The sequence below is a fragment of the Leuresthes tenuis genome, unplaced genomic scaffold (assembly GCF_036924035.1).
Source record: "Leuresthes tenuis unplaced genomic scaffold, fLeuTen1.0.hap1 SCAF_12, whole genome shotgun sequence".
Classification (NCBI taxonomy): domain Eukaryota; kingdom Metazoa; phylum Chordata; class Actinopteri; order Atheriniformes; family Atherinopsidae; genus Leuresthes; species Leuresthes tenuis.
Window position 1 is genome coordinate 18,997,644 of NW_027325366.1, and position 19,109 is coordinate 19,016,752.

A 19,109-nucleotide genomic window follows, 5' to 3' on the forward strand; every position below is an offset into this window, starting at 1 on the left:
AAAGAAAGAGATGAAAGTGCATTTGGGGTGACGAAGAGTCTGAGAAATGCAATGTAATAATGAGCGCTGTGGGTGTGCATATCAGCGCAGGAAGAGCTGCCTGAGGGCTGGAGGTAGTTTTCAGAAGAGGTCAACACCCTCTGGGTCTCTATCAGGGGAACACATGGCCAGACACAGGATGATATAATGCCTGCGTGTCCCCTTGGTCAACCAGCCGCCTAACACAATGTTATCTGCGGATAGGAGTGCCACCACACGCGGTCAGTCATCCACCGCCAAACACCTACAAGAGTTTCTCACATATGTTCAGTGGGTTATTTAATGCTGTTTCCTCAAATGAATCCAAGTTACTACAACAATGACCATTACAGGCAGGAAGTCATAAAATACTGCTGTAGTAAAGTGTATAAGACAGACCATGCTGAGCCAAAGAGTACGGTCCAACCACAGTCCTTTCAGGCCACTCACGTGTCTCACTGCTGAAGTCCCTGTGTTCTGAGCCAATCAGATTTAAGTATGTTCCATGAAAGGAACTGACATAACTTTCACTTATTTCACCTTTACCATCCTCTAGAATCCATCCATCCATCCATTTTCTATACCCGCTTAATCCGTTGGTCGGGATGGAGCCTTTCCCATCGGTCTTGGGGAGAGAGGCGGGGTACACCTCTAGAATCAATTTCTAAAAAGATCTGAGGCTAGAAGTTAATTCATATTGGACATGTAATGTCTTATTCAAAATTGTGGCCAACTTTCATCCCAAACGTGTTTTACTGCTCTTTCCACTTATTTTAATATCACTCTTTTTCTTACTTTCATTGAACAATTACTGCTTTTAAAACTATAAGGCAATGTTAAGCTGTTAAGGTTTAACTGAAAGGCAAATCACTCACATAAGAATATTAATATGATATGATATGATATGATATGATATGATATGATATGATATGATATGATATGATATGATATGATATGATATGATATGATATGATATGATATGATATGATATGATATGATATGAGTAAAGGATTATTTTGTTTTGCTCACTTTCTTAATCTATGATGTTTGTATTCTTAATAGATGTACAATTACATTTGCCCAATAAAATCATAACCAGCAAAACTATTAATGACAAATATTTAGTTTTGTATTTCTGTTGTAGGCCTGGTTATACTGTAATACTTGGACATGTATTCTCTTTAGTCTGTTGAAGACAACAGATAAGGTGAATTACGTGAAAATTTTGTCGACAGTCATGTGGTCATGCTCAAATCCGATTGGCTTAGAGCACTAGTCCATGAAAAGTAGATAAGTCACATAAGGGACCTGAGAGGAGAGATCTGTAGTTGGTCAGTAATGGAGCCAAAACTAAAATGTAATTTTTTTAATGAATTTAATCAATTTGTCCAATCAGCTGTACTACTGTTCCTTTCTTTAATTTCTTTAAGATAATTTCAATCCCGAGTTCATCATCGAGAAAGAAGCAGTGCAGAGAGCCTGACTGGCCTTTTCGTTTACTCTTGGCTGGTGACTGCTTGTCTCACTTCTGCTGGACCTGATGAACAATGCTGTCCTTTCATTCTTTGTTTGTTTTTTCGAGATATATAGGGGGCATACGCGTACACCCCCTTGTCTGTCTTCAGTCATCATGCAAACATAAACCAAGACAAAGTAAATCTGTTCACACACACACGCATGCACGCACATACACAGTGCCTGTCTGTCCTCATGTCTCTGTAAGGTGGTCGTCCTGGGTGAGGGGTCTTGCAGATATCCCTCTTCCTGCATTTGTTTGGTTGTTCAATCTCAACGGCCGCACACTGGGATGCTGTAACTCCGCAGTGGTGGTGGAAAGTGGAAAATATGGCATTAAGAGTCCATGTTTCCTTCAGCTCCTTCCACATCTTGATAACCTTGTTCTGGGTAGGGTGGGGAAGGAACTAACAAGGTCGACCACATGAGTTTTGTTTGCTTTCGTTCAACATTCAATAATCTAATGAAAACTTCTGGAAAAAAAACAGTGATTAATGATTTAAGGCTTATACTGGATATTCTGGGCCAGAGGCTTATATCCTGGTGATATGCCCTGACTTTATCTTTTGTTTCTCTTTCTTTGATAAAGACATTTCGGTTTTTATTTAGGACATGTTATGCCAGAGCAGGACATCACATAAATACTGTGAAGTTATCAAAATAATTTGAATGCAGCAACAAGTTTACCAGCATTACCTTACATCAACGGCTATAGCTCCACACAAGTAACTGCATCAGCAAACCCCCCTGAATTTACTTAAATGTACAAAGTCGTTTGTTAATGCTCATAATTGGGAAGTGTGAATTTATCTTGAATATCTAAATCTCACTTATCTACACTTGAAAAGGATGTCAGTCCAAGAACAGAGTACCTCATATCCACCAGAAATGTAAAAACCCCCAAAATATCAAATGGACATGAATAAAATAACTGCTCTCAACGGCCTGTTGGACCACAAGCCATAAAATACACTGAGTGTGCAGATTCCTTTTACATGCTCAATATGCTCCATAATAAAAAAAAAAACAACACGCGTGTTGGAATTTGCCAGTTTCCAGAAATCATTCCGGAAAAGTTTCCAGTAAATGTGCATGAATAATCAAGCATAATTGCTTCAATTGTGTTCTTAAAAGATTCGGGCTGCTGTTCCTCACACAGGAGGAGAGAATGCGAGAAGTCTGCGAACACTCAGATATGAGTCACGACCACACAGTACATAAACTTTCAGCCAGATAAAACCACAGTGTTGTCAGAAATAATATGCTTTGACTCTTGTAATCTTGCCTTCGTGACCACACATCCTTGTTCCCTACCTTTTCTTTTCCTTTTTGTTTGGGTTTACTCTTTTTATCGTCTCTGTTCTTTCTGCTCGGTTTTGTTTTGTTATCCATTCTTGTCGGGAAGTCATTGCATTAATTTCCAGTCTAGTAAACGTGTCATTTCGACGCGCTAAATATCACAAAATCATTTGTTTAAGGCTAGTGTCTCAGATTGAGATTACAGTGCATAAAATGACCCACAAAACACAAAATGATGCTGTGATAACATGAGTTTGGATATTATTCATATGCAATGATATATGGCAGAGGGAGCAAAGGAGTGAAATAGAAACTCAAAGTGAAGTCAGAGCCCAGGGTCCATCTCACATTTTTTCCTTGAGCAGTACAGTAAAACAGAGATGAACAAAGGCCAAACGTGGAAACTTTATTCTTTGACACGCATAATAATAGATGTGTCACCTTCAGCATCAAGGCATCAATAGGTTATTCATCATCGATGCAAAATTTCAGTAAGGGTCAGATATCAGTTGGTCAAACTAACAGCTGTCTTACTGTCAAGACTCATATGACACAAGTCTAAAATACATTATGTCTGACTTGAGTCTGCCATGTCGGCTCCTCGTAAACCCTCACCTGTTGGTTCAAAGCTTTGTCACCCTATAATGAGCAGAGAGCACGGCTAATTATCAACCATATGTTCTCTTCTCTGGGTCTGTCATCAGATCAGCGGCAACAGCTTAATAATAACCCATAGTTTGTTATAAAGATGTTGATGGAAAGAGAGTGAGGACTGATGGTGTACTTTCTTTCACCTTGGTCATCTCATTAATACAGCACGCGTTACTTGCTTTGACAAACGCTGTCAGCAGATTCTGTCTCTTAGTCAAGTTCTTTTCACTTTACTAAGAACTAGGAAAGTTTTTTTTCTGGCCGGTCTCACAGAAATACAGGAAATGACCATGAGCTCTTGACAGCACGTTACATGGTTGAGAGCCATAATGTGTAAACATATTGATCGGGCACCATAGAAAGTATACATTGTTCAGGAGATAGGTCCAGTCCCAAACAGGAGAGATTTCGCACATTCTTTGCTGTGTCAACTGCAACAAAGTTGCAAACTTCCATTTGCATTTTCTTTGGTGACAGCGATCACGCTGATGCCACATTTTATTATTTTCTTTCACTGTAACCCATGCGGCCATCATAACCCTAACCCACAGAGAGGAACTGAGTGTATATGAGGTTTCGCTGGGCGCTTTGGAGCACATGTCCATCAAGCTTGGTTTGCCTCAGACTCGGGAGGGGGAGGGTTTGTGTCAAGAGCAGAAAGCAGACAGAGAGTCAGGCCGGTAGGCATCTGGGGAGGGTTGATTTAATGCAACCTGGCAGTTTGGGCTTTTTCCATCAGACAATAAAGTACGCTGACCCTAAGTTTTTAGAAATGCACATAAACACACGCAGTTGTTGTCTCCCTCTGCTGCTCTTGATCTCCGTGTCACAGACACACACATCCAGGCCTCATCCTGAACCTAGTGAGAAACTGTAAGTGATCAGAACAAATAAAGTCACGGAGCATCACTTTTCTGGTAACAATCAATGATTGTAGTTAAGTTTCTAAATCCATCCTGATGAGTAGCACAATAGAAATGTCAGAGTAGCATTTAAACAGAGTAAGACTATGAAATTAGGAATTAGCAACAGCTTTTCTCTTCTTCCTAAAAACTAACTTTAGGTCGGTAGGGATGTTGAACGCTCCTTCAGCTTTTTTATTTAAGACACAAGTACACTCTTTAGTACACTCTTTATTTATGGCAAGTAACCTTTTGCAAAGTGCAGCTGATGGTTTTAAGGAAGCATTAGGAGAGAACGCCCAAATACATTTATAATAGCAGCAATAAAAAAAAACTGAATTAATATAGGTCATACTCATCAGCATGTAAAAATACCCATATACTGTAATATATATATTTTAACTGAGAGGCATAGATCACAAGGCCTTAGCTCCTGGTCAAAGACCATGAGAGATTGTCATGAGATCCTTATCACTTAGTCTCTGTCTATTTTTACCTACAAAAACATTTTCTCTGCTCCACGGTCACAGGCACAGTGGTTGAGGCGAAGAGCTTAGCCTTTCAGATCCCTGATTATGCCATCACACTGCCAGGAAGAGGAAAACTGAGTCAATCAACAAGAGTCAAAATGATGAGAGTTTGATTGCACTCAAGTTACAAGGCCAACGGAAATTACTCTTTAATGACATTTTGGTGAACAAGCTCATTTGCTTTTCTTTAGCATAAATTAGACAAAAACAACTGTACATGTGTCACTAAGTTATCAATGTAAACGTCTAAAAAATTCAAACTGTGAAAACAAGTTTTTTTTTGTGTGAGTAAAGTTTAGCTGATTGGAAGTACCACATCACTACAAAAATTTCAGGGGTTCGCGATTTGAGTTTTTGGTTTTTCACAAAAATATATAATTAATGCAGGAGTCCAGACCTGCTTAAGTGTCATCTATGTAAACAATGCATAGGATCGTCATAAAAAAAATACATATATTAAATACATACATACATAAATATAAATATATATATATATACATATATATATATATACACAAGCTGCAATTATCAGAGTTCAATAGGAATCAAATATCTAAACCCCCAGCATTGATTGACCTTAGTGAGGAGAAATTTACCATGAGGAAAAATTACTAAATATTTTGTAGGCATAGCCAGGTCATCAGGGGATGTGAGGCAATGTGTTGAAGTGAGAGAAATTGGAAGATTTTTTATTGATTTAGTGTATTGTCAAATATATGGTTCAGTCAGTAATTTGGTGGAATAGAAAATGCCTTGCATGGACTAATAATCACAGTTAGGCACTGAAGTTTTAAAAAAAATTAAAAATTCACATGCAGTATTAAGAAAATGTTGTTGTGCTTTACTCTAGGTTGTCCCATGCCTTTAAAGAGACAACGTCTCATTATTGGCTGCAATGTTTTATAGAAAATTTGGTTTGAACGGCCTAGGATGTTGTGGTTCATTAAAATCTGATAATGATTTATTAAAGTTTAAATGGACGATGACAAAAGCATCCATTTATCCATTTTTTTTGCTTATTCAGGACCAAGCCGTGTGGTCAGATATCTCCAGACCTCCTTTCCCTTGCCACCTCCTCCAGATATTCCGGATATTCCCAGCTGTCTCAAACTGAAAAATGCTCCAGTGTGCGCTGGGGATCTCTGCTTGGCGAAGGTAATAAGATCGCATCATCTGCGAAACAAAGAAGCAGGAGCCTGCCAAGCTTAGAATCCTCCATCGTTGAACTCAGATTGAACTCAGATTGAACTCAGATTTATTTATTCATTTAGTTTGTAACTTAGTTAGTTAGTTGTCCAGAGAAAGGCAAGAGTGGTCAAAAGAAAACAAAAATCTAAATTTTTAACATGTCATTTTACAAACTTTTTAAAAAATGACGTTATATGTCACAGATCCACTGATGTGTGACATATATTTGCTTCACTGCACCTCAGGCAGCTCAGAGGCCTACCACTTTATTTTTTTTTTAGCATATGCCAAAACAATGCACTCCTATATCTCTGCAAGGCTTTAAACTATGACTGACAGATATTCTCTGGATAATTACTATCACTTATTTCAAATGGTGCACATATGTTCAATAATTAATCCACAGTGACACACTTACTAATTGCAATTACTACTATATGTATAATACTTTGTTATTTTGGCAAATAATACAAAACAAGAAACTATACTAAAAACCAGTAGAAGAAAATTTTGAATGCTGTGAGCTTTTGATGTTTATTGACAAAAACACAGATTTTGCACGTGATGTAACTGCCTCAATTGAGAGAAAGGGTGTAGTTCACCTATGTCTGAACCCCTTAAAAAATCAAATAATAGATAACCAACTGATCAAAATCTGTGCCGAAAATATTTCTTTCTTCTACTGAACATGTATATTGAAGGCTTCTATCCATCTCCCATGACAACCACATCCATTTTCATATACATGCAGCACATATCTCTGTTACTCACACTCACTCGCTGATAAACACATCAGGGACAACTCTGAAGTTCATCATGTTGCCTAAATACACTTGGACATTCAGACTGGAGAAGCTGGGGATCTCTGCCAAAGCCATGAACTTTGACCTGAACTATATATATGTGCCCCAACCACATCATTACATCCACATGAACGCACACTGGCCCTTAGCAAGGATGAATTAAACCTAAAAGATTCCTATAATATAATGTGACATCTCTCTGCATGTGGACTTTGAAACAACGAGTCTCGTGCTGAGGCTATAAACATATAGAACAATTGGAATAGATGAGCTTTTTCATTTTTGTCTGTGACTCTTTATTAGAATCCTAAAGTCGAGGCAGTGGATTTCAGATCAGGGGCTGATGAGACCCAGAGACGAACGGATGAACAAAGCAGGTACAGTGTTTCGACAAAACCTTGTGACTGTTTCCTCTGTGTTCACGGGCTTGTAAAGTTATCGATCTTCAAAGTTCAGCTAAAACCATTGCTCGTCTGAGCCGAAATGTATTTTATAGCCAGAGGCTCTATTCTTTGAGAGGCATACAGACAACAGAGCTGTTAACTTGAAGGACCACACAGGAACAAGAAGCACTCTGGAAGTTTACTCTGGGCGGAATTGCCATTGATCTCAGAAAACAATTCCACTTCCCCTCCTGTTGCCGGAGAATGCTTCCCAGCAAAAAATAGAGCACCAGGGATGTAAGAAAAAAAGGGGGAGTGGGGAGAGGAAGAGGAGGAGATGGAGGAGGAGGAAGAGAGAGAAGGGAGGTCCGTGGGGGAAACACTCTTGTGATGCCCCTGCTATTCTTCTTTTGCCCCCTGTGTGGACAAATAACTTGGTGTTGGGACGACACAACGCTCAGATGCCACCCTCGACAGCCAGCTCCTGCTGATGTTCCCAAGAAGCAAGAAGCCCCTCTGTCGCACTGTGCTCTTCTCTCTGCATCTTGACCATCCATTTGTTCACTTCATTTAAGGAGGGCCTACTCACCTCTCATCAGGAGACAGATAAGGATCCCTTACCTGTACAGAATCCGCTTACAAGACAACAAGCAGAACAGCAGGTAAGCCACGTAGTACAAATGTTAACAGTGATTTAACCCGGTGGGAAAATCTGTAGCACATCAGTCTGTATTTTCAAGTAAATGACGTGATCATCCTTCTAAAGTAGCTGACTCAGAAATACTGAAGACAAGTACGGCAGACAGACAGTCGTGAAGTATGTGAGGGAGAGATGATATGCTGAAGAGCGGGGATGATGGAACAGGAGGCCTGGAATACGTTAGAGTTCCTATCCTCCCCAGCAGGTACAACTGTCAACCCGCTTGCTCTCATTTACTCTCATCGGTTTTTTTCCTTCCCGTCTCTCTTCCATCCTCATAATTCTCATTGGAGACAAATAGAGTCAAACAAAGAGCAGCACTGGGACCTTAAAAAATAAAGCCACCAGCAATTTATTCATACCGAATAATGACTGAGGAATTGATGTCCGGTAGTCAAAACTCTGTTATGTTTTTGGGGTTTTTTTTTGTCTATACAAAGTAATTCTGTAACTATGTAAGCTAGTTGACAGAAAGTCAAATTTGCTCCTTAATTGTTCACAGGAAAAGGAGCCAATTTAAGAAAAAAATCCATCAAAGGAAGACCATCAATCTGGCTTCAAGGAAGGTCTTTAGTTTAGTTAACATATTGTGTAGTGTAAGTATTAATGTGTGGCAACATCACAAAAATGCTCAGTTATAAGTGTTACACTCAGAATGTTGCTGTAGAGAAAGTAGAGAAGATCCAGCAGCTCATAAAAATACCCGCAGTGTTCAAAAAGTAAGTAACCTACATGCTCTTTAGGGTTTCATGTGGGCTTAATGTAGGCGCAGGATGTGGTGGAGAAACCTCTACCGATCTACCTTGAGGGTTTTAATTGACCAATAATATTTTTCAGATATTTATTCAATGTATCTATTATCAAAAATCACTAGTAATTATGATTCACAAATTAATGTAGTGATGATTTGTAGTGTATCATTTATATCTTATACTATATATATATTGTGTGTGTAGGAGCAGCACAAAGTTTTGGTAGATAGAAGTGTTAGTATCCTTTACAAACTCCACCCTGTCAACATATTCCAGTGCAAGAATAAGCCGCCTTCAAAGAACTTACTTTAGCAGAAGTATTGATTTATTGTCAGCAAAATGCGATGCCTGTGCGTCACCGCTATCTATGAGGTTATGGCAGAAATGTTGGGGTTGCATAAAGTTGTTTGATGTTGTGATTTTGCTTCACCCCTTTCTATATTGTCATTTATGTCATTTAATCTACCGCAACATATTGTTAAGAAAGAAAAAAAACATGAAATGTTCAGCAACGTTTAAAGAAACAGCTTTGAAACTTATTTTCTCATGAATTCATAAACCAAAAACTCAACATTGCTGTCTTAGCCAGGACTCGCTTGTAAAAGAAGCTCTTAGTCTCAATGGGATATCCCTGCTTAAAATAAAAGTCATGAAAATCATTGATTATATTCTATTCTATCACAAAACACTTACATTTCACATTTGGAGGGACGCACTTCATTGGATGGGAAGGGTAGGAAAAGTCTAAAAGTAACTAAAGCTGTCAGACAAATGTAGCAAGTAAAAGTTCTGCATCAAAGTACCTGTATCCCATCTTAAGAATAGTATTTATTTAAAGGTGCCGAGTACACGCCACACTTAAAGAGGCTTAAAATTATTCACTTAAACTGAAAGGATCTCAAACAGTAAAACTACAGTGTTGCGGTCAATGTTATTTGTTATAATCCTTCACTGTGTTTAAACTCATGCTATCCTCAGAAAAACACATTTATACCCTAATGAATAAATGTAATTAATAATTCTAAGCAAGATTAAAAATGGTAAACTTAATGAAGATCCACAACAATCCTGTAGATAAGATCATATCTACTTGTCTGAGTCTTTGGCAGTGTTTTATTTTTCTTTCTTTCAGCTAAACACTGAAATCTAGCCAGGGTTTTTACAGCAGTTTGGATCCCAACTCCCTACACGGTCGTCAAGAAAAGAAAAAAAAAGGTTTTGACACAATATATCAAGCTAAACAAAAAGTGAGATTTATGAAGAATGTGTCTCTGAGCAGGTCCCGTTGCCAAGGATGAATGTTAATCACTGACTGAAGATTTTCCTCAAAATTAAAGAGGTAAAAGTAGATGGAAATGTGGAAAACATGTAATATGTCATTCCTCCAGAAATAGCAGCTATCCAAGAATTTTAGTGGGGAGTGAGTTACCCTGGATATCCCCCCATGAAACACCTTACAGCTGTCTGGCCACAGTGTTCCAGAGTATTGCCATATGCAGCTAAACAATAGATCATAACAGGGCTGTGGGTCTGTGTACAGTGGTGGGCAGCTGAACAGCCAGACAGCCATGTAAGGTAGCAGGCAGCATGTCGGCCCGCTGGCTTCTGCTGTTGTGACTGATGTATGGCAGCCTAGATCCAGGCTGGTCTGCACAGGGTGGCAACAGGTGACTTACATGAGTGGGGTGTATTCACCCCTTTATCCCACATTAGATCCACTTTGTAGGTCATACAATCCCTAATTCTGCCCGCCAAGCCACCATAGCTAAACTTAAACATGCTCATTCTCAATTACAATCCTCATGGGAGGGATGTACGCACCACTCCCGCAGTCCAGCATCCAAGCAGCTGCTGCAGCTCCAGGATTGACTCTCCGCACGTGTTGAGGTTCAAGTTCAAACGCTGTGCTACAAACATGACTCTTGAACTAAAGTGCAAGATGTTGCACTGATAAAAAGAAATAAGCTCAGTTTCTTTTAGTAATTATCTCCTTTATAGCTCCAGAAAAGTCATAAACACATGAATCACCAAGAGAGTAAAAATAACCATCCGGGAGAATAACTACAGCCTGTGTATGTTTGGCATTCTCTAGAGAGTTGTTGATGTCTGTTTCAACTGAGACTAACAAAACTTGTAAATGTATTAGCTCAGGGTGCTGTGGCTGTTAAAGAGAAACATTGCTGAGCTGCCAGGGCACCGCATGTAGCTCTGCTCCTGGCAGAGCACCACAGCCATTTAAATGATGCCCTTGGTGTCATTTTAAAGGAGACCTGCGAGCAAGAAAAGATCCATAATCAGACAGCTGCAAAAACCAACTTAAAAGAAAACACTAATAGACATTTCAAAGCTAAGAATAAAGCAGGATTAACAAAAAAAAAAGAATGATAAGAGTCATTAAAAGTCTAGTTTGGGACAGCATTATGTAACTAAAATCCCATTAGACAAATTGTTTGCAAACAGTAACATGTGATCACTACTTTGTATCTGTAAGAAAGTACTTGTGAAACTTTTCTGTACTACTAACTAAAGGTCATTTCAGTTCAGGTTGGAGCAAAGAGATGCTTCACACCAAATATAACTTTAGGGTTATTCCATATCAGTTTAGCCCCATTTTTATTAAATATCCCAGTCATTCATTCTTCATCTTGTTCTTTTTTCTTTCTTTCATTTTTGTAGAAGGTGAATCTATGTGACAGAAATGTCTCAAGCATTAAGGTTAGGTATTTGTATCATGCTTCAACCCCTTTTACAGATTGTGGGTCAGATTAGACATTTTAACCTTAATTGAGCAAGTTAAAGGGGTGTTGAAAACTCCTATTCCTTACGGGGACGGACATGTTTCGTCCGCAAGGTCAGTTGAGCACGTATCATTTGGATTTTTGTGAGACAAAGGCACTGGAAAAAATAATAATACATATTCTACTCTAGAAAGTCACCAGTTGCTAATTATGTATCTTTCTTCTTTCTTTTTCTTCAACTTTGAAGTGTTTTGTCATTCGTCACAACATATATACATATATGTGTGTATATATATATATGCATATGTGTAGTTTCACCACCACTTTAGGTTTTATCTGCTGGAGACTGGAATTTAATTTAATTTAACTCCTAAATATACAGAAATATTTGAAGATGTATGCATGTATACACAGCACTGCATGTAACTCTGCTCCTGGCAGAGGACGGCAGCCGTTTCAATAAGGTCCAGTTTGAACCTCAGCTGAGCATACGCATTCCTTCAGAATCAAACTGAGTTTCATACTACATTTCACATTTGAATTATCGGGTTATGTATGTCACGATGTAGTGTGTTGAGCTTAGTTGCTTTATATTTTGCTTAATCTCCCACAAATTATCTCATGCGCACATACGCAACTGTGGTTATTGCATGATGTGGTGTAAGTAATGTTTCCGCCACTGATTATAGTATAAACATGCCCCAATAACGGGAAGCAAGCCAAGGAAATCTATACCCCATCTTCTAATTGCCTATGTGTTTATGAGGATAGCACAGAGCAGCTATCCTACCCTACAAAGAGGATTCAGAGTCTGGTAAAGATGGCTTTGAAATGAAAGTAGAGCTCTGTGCAGGACTGTTAAAGCCCTGCCCCCTGTTGTTACTGGCCTGTGAATACATTGCATGTTGTGGGTAGCCATCTAATGTTTAATGAACTCAAAACAAAACTATTTTGGGTCGTATTTGGGTTGTGTTTTTCGTCCGTTGCATTTTAATAGATGTTCCGAGTTGAAAATGACTGCCGAGGAAATGTGCCTGTCTGTTTTCTTGTTTTACGACACAGTTAAGATGAGACATGTTACTGCACAACAACGAAAACACAAGTTGGCAGTAGATAAAGTTTTCGATCAAGGATTCTCTTTCCTCAGACCTTATTGCCACAAACCCTCCCAGATTCTTGAATCCGAGTCACTGCCCTCTAAGGCAACACTGAGGAGACAGACTGGATGATTTATTGTGGTGTTGCATTGTTGTGTGGCAAAGAAAACACACAGCATTTTTCCTGTTGTGTCTGCAGCGAATCACAGAAGCAGCCATCACTTTGCGGTGATTCAGCGCAGTTGCTGCGTCTTCTCTCTTCACCCCCCCGGGCTGCCTGGCTGTGGTCCAGATGAGTTTAGTGTCAGTACCTTTGATGAAAAATTTGAATTTCGGCTGCAAACAGTGAGTCCACTTTAAGCTAACTTTGAAGTGGTGAAATGATGTCATTCCTGGCTCAAGTCAACACTACGTGTACTTTCTAATTTGGTTTGTCATATTTCCATGGTAGAGTTTGTTTCCATGGAACCTTTTTAGCTCACCAACATTCACTGAGCAGGACACACACACACACACACGGAGAGTTCATCTGTGACATTTTGATCAACGTCAAACAGAAGTAAGTCATAGGTGCATAATGCCCCATTTGCACATGCAGTTCACCAGTCTGAATACCTTATGACCAGACTGTCTATTACTCCTCCATTACTCTGCTACTGAGATTATAAACAAATCTGACAGCCGTGATGATCCACAGACCAGCCAGAGCGCTCAGCAAAGGGCACAATGTATCACAGTAAATCCCTGGTTATTGCCAAAAGCAAAAGGTATGATAGACAACCAGTGGTTACGAAAAGGTGCTTTTAAATAGCAAAGTGGTTCACTGAAGAAGCTTGGCGGTAACCTCTGACCGCTCCCTTTAATGCTCTGCTCCGTTTGTCCTCCGGAAATCATATTGTTTAAAATTGCTTCCTCTGAGCGCAGGAACAGTTAGCCAAGGGAAGAAGACAGAGACCGCTGACTTTCACCAGCCAACCTGAACTCCACTTTGCCTGTTTATCCCAGAGTAAAAAAAAAGAAGCTTAATCCCTCAATCCCATATTCCAGTAATTGGTGTATTTCATGTGTCCTGAGAAAATGTAATAAGTACATAAACTGAAATACGGTATTAATACGTTGCTGAGGTCATGTTAATTCATCATTTCTATCATATATTACTTTGAGATTCTTCTGCGCTAGAATTGAGTTGGTAACATTGTTCCTTTTGTTATCTACAAAAAGTGTAGATGTTCACGTCTTAGATACGTAACATAATGTCATAATGTAATAATGTCTTCTACTCTGGTGGAGGAATCATTCTTCTTCTTCTACGCCGATGCTAAAGTCGACATGTAGTTTTTAAAGAAGCAAGTCAAACCAATCAAAAGCAGGTCAACATTCGTTTGCAAAGTTATTCCAACAGTAAAAACAGTTTGCTGCATATCCAAACCAAACCAAAGAACAGATGGCAAACAATAAAACTATTATCCAAAAGTATTGCGGCAGTCTCCCTTATAGATCTTCTTTTTCTTCGATGATTTTTTTGTCTCCCTTAAAACATTTAGGCTTATCGTGACTCTGATCCAATCCAATAGGAGACACATCATAGGGCTGAGCTTGAATTGGTTTACATGGTCTGCGCAGGTGAGGAAAGCCTGTTGTCAGTCTCAGCTGATAAGAGCAAGGCTGTTTTAATGTGTAACCTCCTGCCATTGTGCTGGCTGGACTCTCACTCCCTTCCTCCAGCTTTCAGCCTGTTTGTGATTTACTTCCAGAAAATATCATCAGCTCTATCCGTGCAAGGCTCTAAGCCAGTTCCCTGTGGGACTTGGATCCAGTTCGCCAAATGATCCCCAAACTATACCAGGTATTAGGTGTGTTGTGCAGAGCAAACTACATACCAAACAAGCTTTCCTATGCTTTGCATTGGCGCGTCGGCCCTGGGAGTGGATAAAGGTTGGTTATCTCTTCTCCCAGATGTTGTCATAAGGGTGTTCTGTTTCCTGCTGCTTTTCCATCTTATTGCCTTATATATACTTAATAAAGAAACGTAGGGAGGAGAGACAGACAGAGGGACAGATGGTCATGGTCATTCAGACCATTTCTCTCTAACACATAACTGTGTCAGCCAGTCAATTCAAAGCCCTGCACAGTGGACTGAGCCGTTAACTTACTGCGAGCAGCCACTGTTGGATTACCTTCAGAAAGGTAAGAGATGGTAAGAGGGAGCATCAGTTCTTCATTTTTTCACTCTTTGTGATTGTAGCGATTACAGTGTATATCATTTTGACACTTTAAACACCATTAAAGCCTTTCAGAAATGTATACATTTTCCATAACCTCATCAAGTAGGGCAGTAACTTCAAAATGTGTGACGTATTGGAAAAAACTGCTTCAGCCTTTCTTCCTCACAGCTCATTTGTCTTTGGCTTTGTAAAAGGTGGGAGTCGCCACACGAACATGCAGCACATAGAAGTTGGAGGTCTCCCGTTAATGGGTTTTCCTAACCTCTCAATGATGGCGGTCATTTATGGCACCCATATAGCTGTCCAGTGAACTGCCTTATAGGGTTATTTTCGGCCGAGCCTCACCAGCCCGTCGCTGCCATGTTTGGGTCTGACCCGGACGCTCGCTAATGCTTGGGTCAGTCATTGAAAGCGCACGCATACTTTTACAGTGCATAGATGTAGAGATCTGACTGACGCCACCCAAGAGATGGAGATCTGCAGGAGGGTTTTGGTCATCACGGAGAGGATATCAAAGCTGCTGTTCTGTTGTTGTGAGTGAAGTCTGCTGGCGATGTCCTGCCGGCAGCTCAGGCCAGGTCACAGCACTAAAAGGACAAAGTCCTCTGGCACTGACTCTTCGCCTGTGTGCCTGAGAAAAAGGAAACGCTCATAACATAATATTGAAACATTTTTCTTTGAACAATGATATTATTTACTATTGCATGACTCTTAAGCTTAATTTCCCTTCATTTCTGTCTCCCTCTCTCATGGGAAAATGGTTGTTCTCATGTCACAGTATCGAGTCCTCAAGCAATTCACAGACAGAGAAGCTATTTTTACGCATATGATGCCCCACACACCCAGGTCATTCCATTCAGTAGGAATGTAGAAAACATACAGCTGCTTATGACTGATTATTTGTATTTCTCTTTCCCCCCAATGCTCCCATGCTCTCCACTTTGGTGACTTCACCCTTTTCCCCTCTTTTGCCCCCTCTTTTCACCTCTCCCATCCTGCCTCCCCAGCCTCTGTGTCTCAGGTGTGTGATCGGACTCTGAGCAGTGATGGGGGACTGGAGTCTACTGGGGAATTTCCTAGAGGAGGTCCAGGAACACTCCACTTCAGTCGGGAAGGTCTGGCTCACCATCCTCTTCATCTTTCGCATCCTGGTGCTGGGCACGGCGGCGGAGTCCTCCTGGGGCGACGAGCAGAGCGATTTCCTGTGCGACACCCAGCAGCCCGGTTGCACCAACGTGTGTTACGACAGCGCCTTCCCCATCGCCCACATCCGCTACTGGGTGCTGCAGATTGTGTTCGTCTCCACGCCGTCTCTCATCTACATGGGCCACGCCATGCACACGGTGCGCAGGGAGGAGAAGCAGAGGAGGAGGGAGCAGGAGGAGAGGGAGGAGAGGGAGGAAAGGGGGGAGGGAGAAGGAGACCTGCAGGGGGAGAAGGAGTACCTCCAGCAGAAAGAGAGTGTAAAAAAGTCAACAACTGATGGGGCAGGCCGTGTGCGCCTAAAAGGAGCGCTGCTGCAGACTTACATCCTGAGCATCCTAATTCGAACAGTGATGGAGGTGACTTTCATAGTAGTGCAGTATCTGATCTACGGGGTGTTCCTCAGGGCTCTGTACCTCTGCAAAGCTTGGCCCTGCCCCAACCCCGTCAACTGCTACATGTCTCGGCCTACAGAGAAGAATGTTTTCATCATCTTCATGCTGGTGGTGGCTGGCGTCTCTCTTCTGCTGTCTGTGATAGAGCTCTACCACCTGGCCTGGAAGAGCATGAAGAGGTGTGCGCACAAGAAGATGGAGCAAAGGAAGAACCACACAGCAGTGACGGTGGCCGTGTCGGCAGCCATGGATTCTAACAATGCGTCACGACCGTCTGCCTCCTGCACCCCACCTCCTGACTTCAACCAGTGCTTGACAGCTCCGAACTCCATGAACCCCATGAGCTCCATGGCATCTCACCCCTTCAACACCAGGATGGCGCTGCAGCAGAACTCAGTCAACCTGGCCACCGAGCGGCACCACAGCTGCGACAACCTGGAGGACGAGGAAGACTTCCTGAGGCTGAGATACGAACAGGCGCCAGCAGAGCTGCCCAACAGCTGCTCGCCGCTGCCCCTGCTGCACTCCAGCTGCATGAGGGACAAACGACGCCTGAGCAAGACCAGCGGGACCAGCAGCCGGGCGCGCCAAGATGACCTGGCAGTGTAGATTCAGAGAATGAAGAGAGAACGAGAATGAAGGGGCTGGACATTCAGAACCAACGAGTGAGGATAGGAAGACGAGTTTCAAAGACTCATATACGAGACTGAGAGCCATGAGCACAAGTCTATGCAACCTCTAACACTGAGGCTCGACACTAAAGCAGACTAACTTTATGTCACCATTAGAAAGAGGCACTGCGATCTATGAGGGGACTTTGTAAGCTTTACATGTGCTTTGCAAGCAGATAGTGAATCCTTAGGCTTGAAAAACACTGCAAAAAAGGAGAAAAACGAGAACAGGGTAACAGGTGTGATACCTGACTATTGCACATTTTATGTTTTACTGAAGACCAGAGAGAAAGGGATGATAATGGCATGATGCATGGGTGTTGTTGATGAGGCTCCAGAGTTATTTATTTATAAATCAAACAAATCACACACATCTCAATTATTCTGTCAATTACAGGTTAGCTTTTGACTGTTTTCCCAGCTGGTAAAAAAAAAAAAAAAAGGCTGTAATGAATAAAATCAAAGAGCCAATTTGGCGTAAACTTAGAGTGAGTGACTAAGATAAGTGCCTTACCAAGTGGGTGAAAATACTTATTTCCTCATAACATTCTTTTCAAGAATTTTTCTGTTCCTTTATCCACTAAGGTGATTGACAAATTTATAATTTAACTAAAAAACATGAACGTGTGTGAGCAAAATTTTATCCATCAGTCATATATTTCACTGGAGCCTTTATGTGCAGATGTGTTGGGAGAATGTGGCCAGTTTTATTTTTTTGAAGCGTAAACAAAGGAAAGATAAAGAAAGACTCCTGCTTGGATGCTGTACTGCGTATATCCAGCCACTAGGTGGCGACAAAGCACTTGCATTTTTCGTTTTTAATCTACTGGGGCCATGATGTAAATATTTGTTCCTATGCAGTCTGTGTTTCGGTTGATTTCTTTGAATGTGTTTATTTTATTATGATTTTTTTTTTCATTTCCACTGTCTAGCTCTTATTATATTCAGAATAAGAGTGCTGATGAATAAACATTTCATGTGGAAGTTGGGGGGTTCACAGTATTGATCCATAGCAAATAGGACTCAGCCAGCTTTACATTCAGTGCAGTTTTGTTTGGTTCCTTCACGCAATAAATGTTGTCACTAACCAAAAGCAAAGCAATAAATCATCTACCATACAGTCTGCTGTGTTTTTCAGAAACTGAGTCGTATTATCTCAGTGCGTTTATCAAATTATTTGTGTTCTCGGATTTTTGTGTTACGTCAACCTACAATAACGAGTAATTTTACAAATGCCGTGAATTATACAAGAATTCAAGACAGAAAGAAGAGATTCTGCTAGTATACTGTCTGCTGTCACCACACTCGGGAGGCCAGATTGGAGAAGATGAGCAATATTTACCCAAACAAAGACTGTCTCGTTGTCTCTGCCAGGAGACTGAGCACACATATCCAACTTGATCTTTCACAAGCCGAAGCACTGAAATTGGAAGTTGTCGACGTTTCTTTTCTTGTTTCGAATTAATTCACTAAGTTTTGCTGCACGGGAAGTACAGAACATTGAGAATGAAAGCAGTAGTTAGAATGACAGATATTCAGTTGTGAAAAAACTGTCACGGGTTCACTCACATTTAAGGTGAAAAATGTTTTTTTTTTGGGGGGGGGGGGGGGGGGGTGATATTTAATCACATAATCCGATTATTATGTAAAATAATAGATGTAAAATTAAATTCAATGTCAAAAAGCGTTGCCTTATATTTTGTGTACATCTTTAAGTAATCTGATAAAGCACTTGATGATTGGGACATTATTTTATGTCCTTTGCTTTGAAAAGCATCCACGACACCTACCGAAAGTTATACAATGCACATATTTTTACAAAGCCTCGAGGAATGTTTTGTTGGAGTAATTCAAGTTGACCTTTTCATTTTGAATGCAAAACCTGCGTAATTTTCGTTGAAAACGTTGAATCATTGTGTTGTGAGAATATAAACACCTCATAACTGTGGCGCCATTTCTTTATTTATTATCTTTGTTTCTGGTACCATATCATCATGAATGGTCTTGAAGTAATCAGAGAGAATGAGAAGTAATCCAAA

At 40.6% G+C, this 19,109-nt stretch overlaps 1 protein-coding gene across 1 annotated transcript; it reads left to right on the top strand.

Annotated features, from left to right (window-relative positions):
• The first annotated feature begins 7,481 nt into the window (after positions 1-7,481).
• On the top strand, positions 7,482-18,188 carry LOC140319326 (gap junction alpha-5 protein-like). The gene is made up of 2 exons (XM_072396925.1): positions 7,482-7,951; positions 15,809-18,188. Exon 2 carries the CDS (start codon positions 15,848-15,850, stop codon positions 17,006-17,008), a length of 1,161 nt encoding a protein of 386 aa, XP_072253026.1. The 5' UTR covers positions 7,482-7,951; positions 15,809-15,847; the 3' UTR covers positions 17,009-18,188.
• Positions 18,189-19,109: the final 921 nt, after the last annotated feature.

Coding starts and splice junctions, on each gene's coding strand:
- LOC140319326 (XM_072396925.1), top strand. CDS start 15,848: ATGGGGGACTGGAGTCTACTGGGGAATTTCCTAGAGGAGGTCCAGGAA.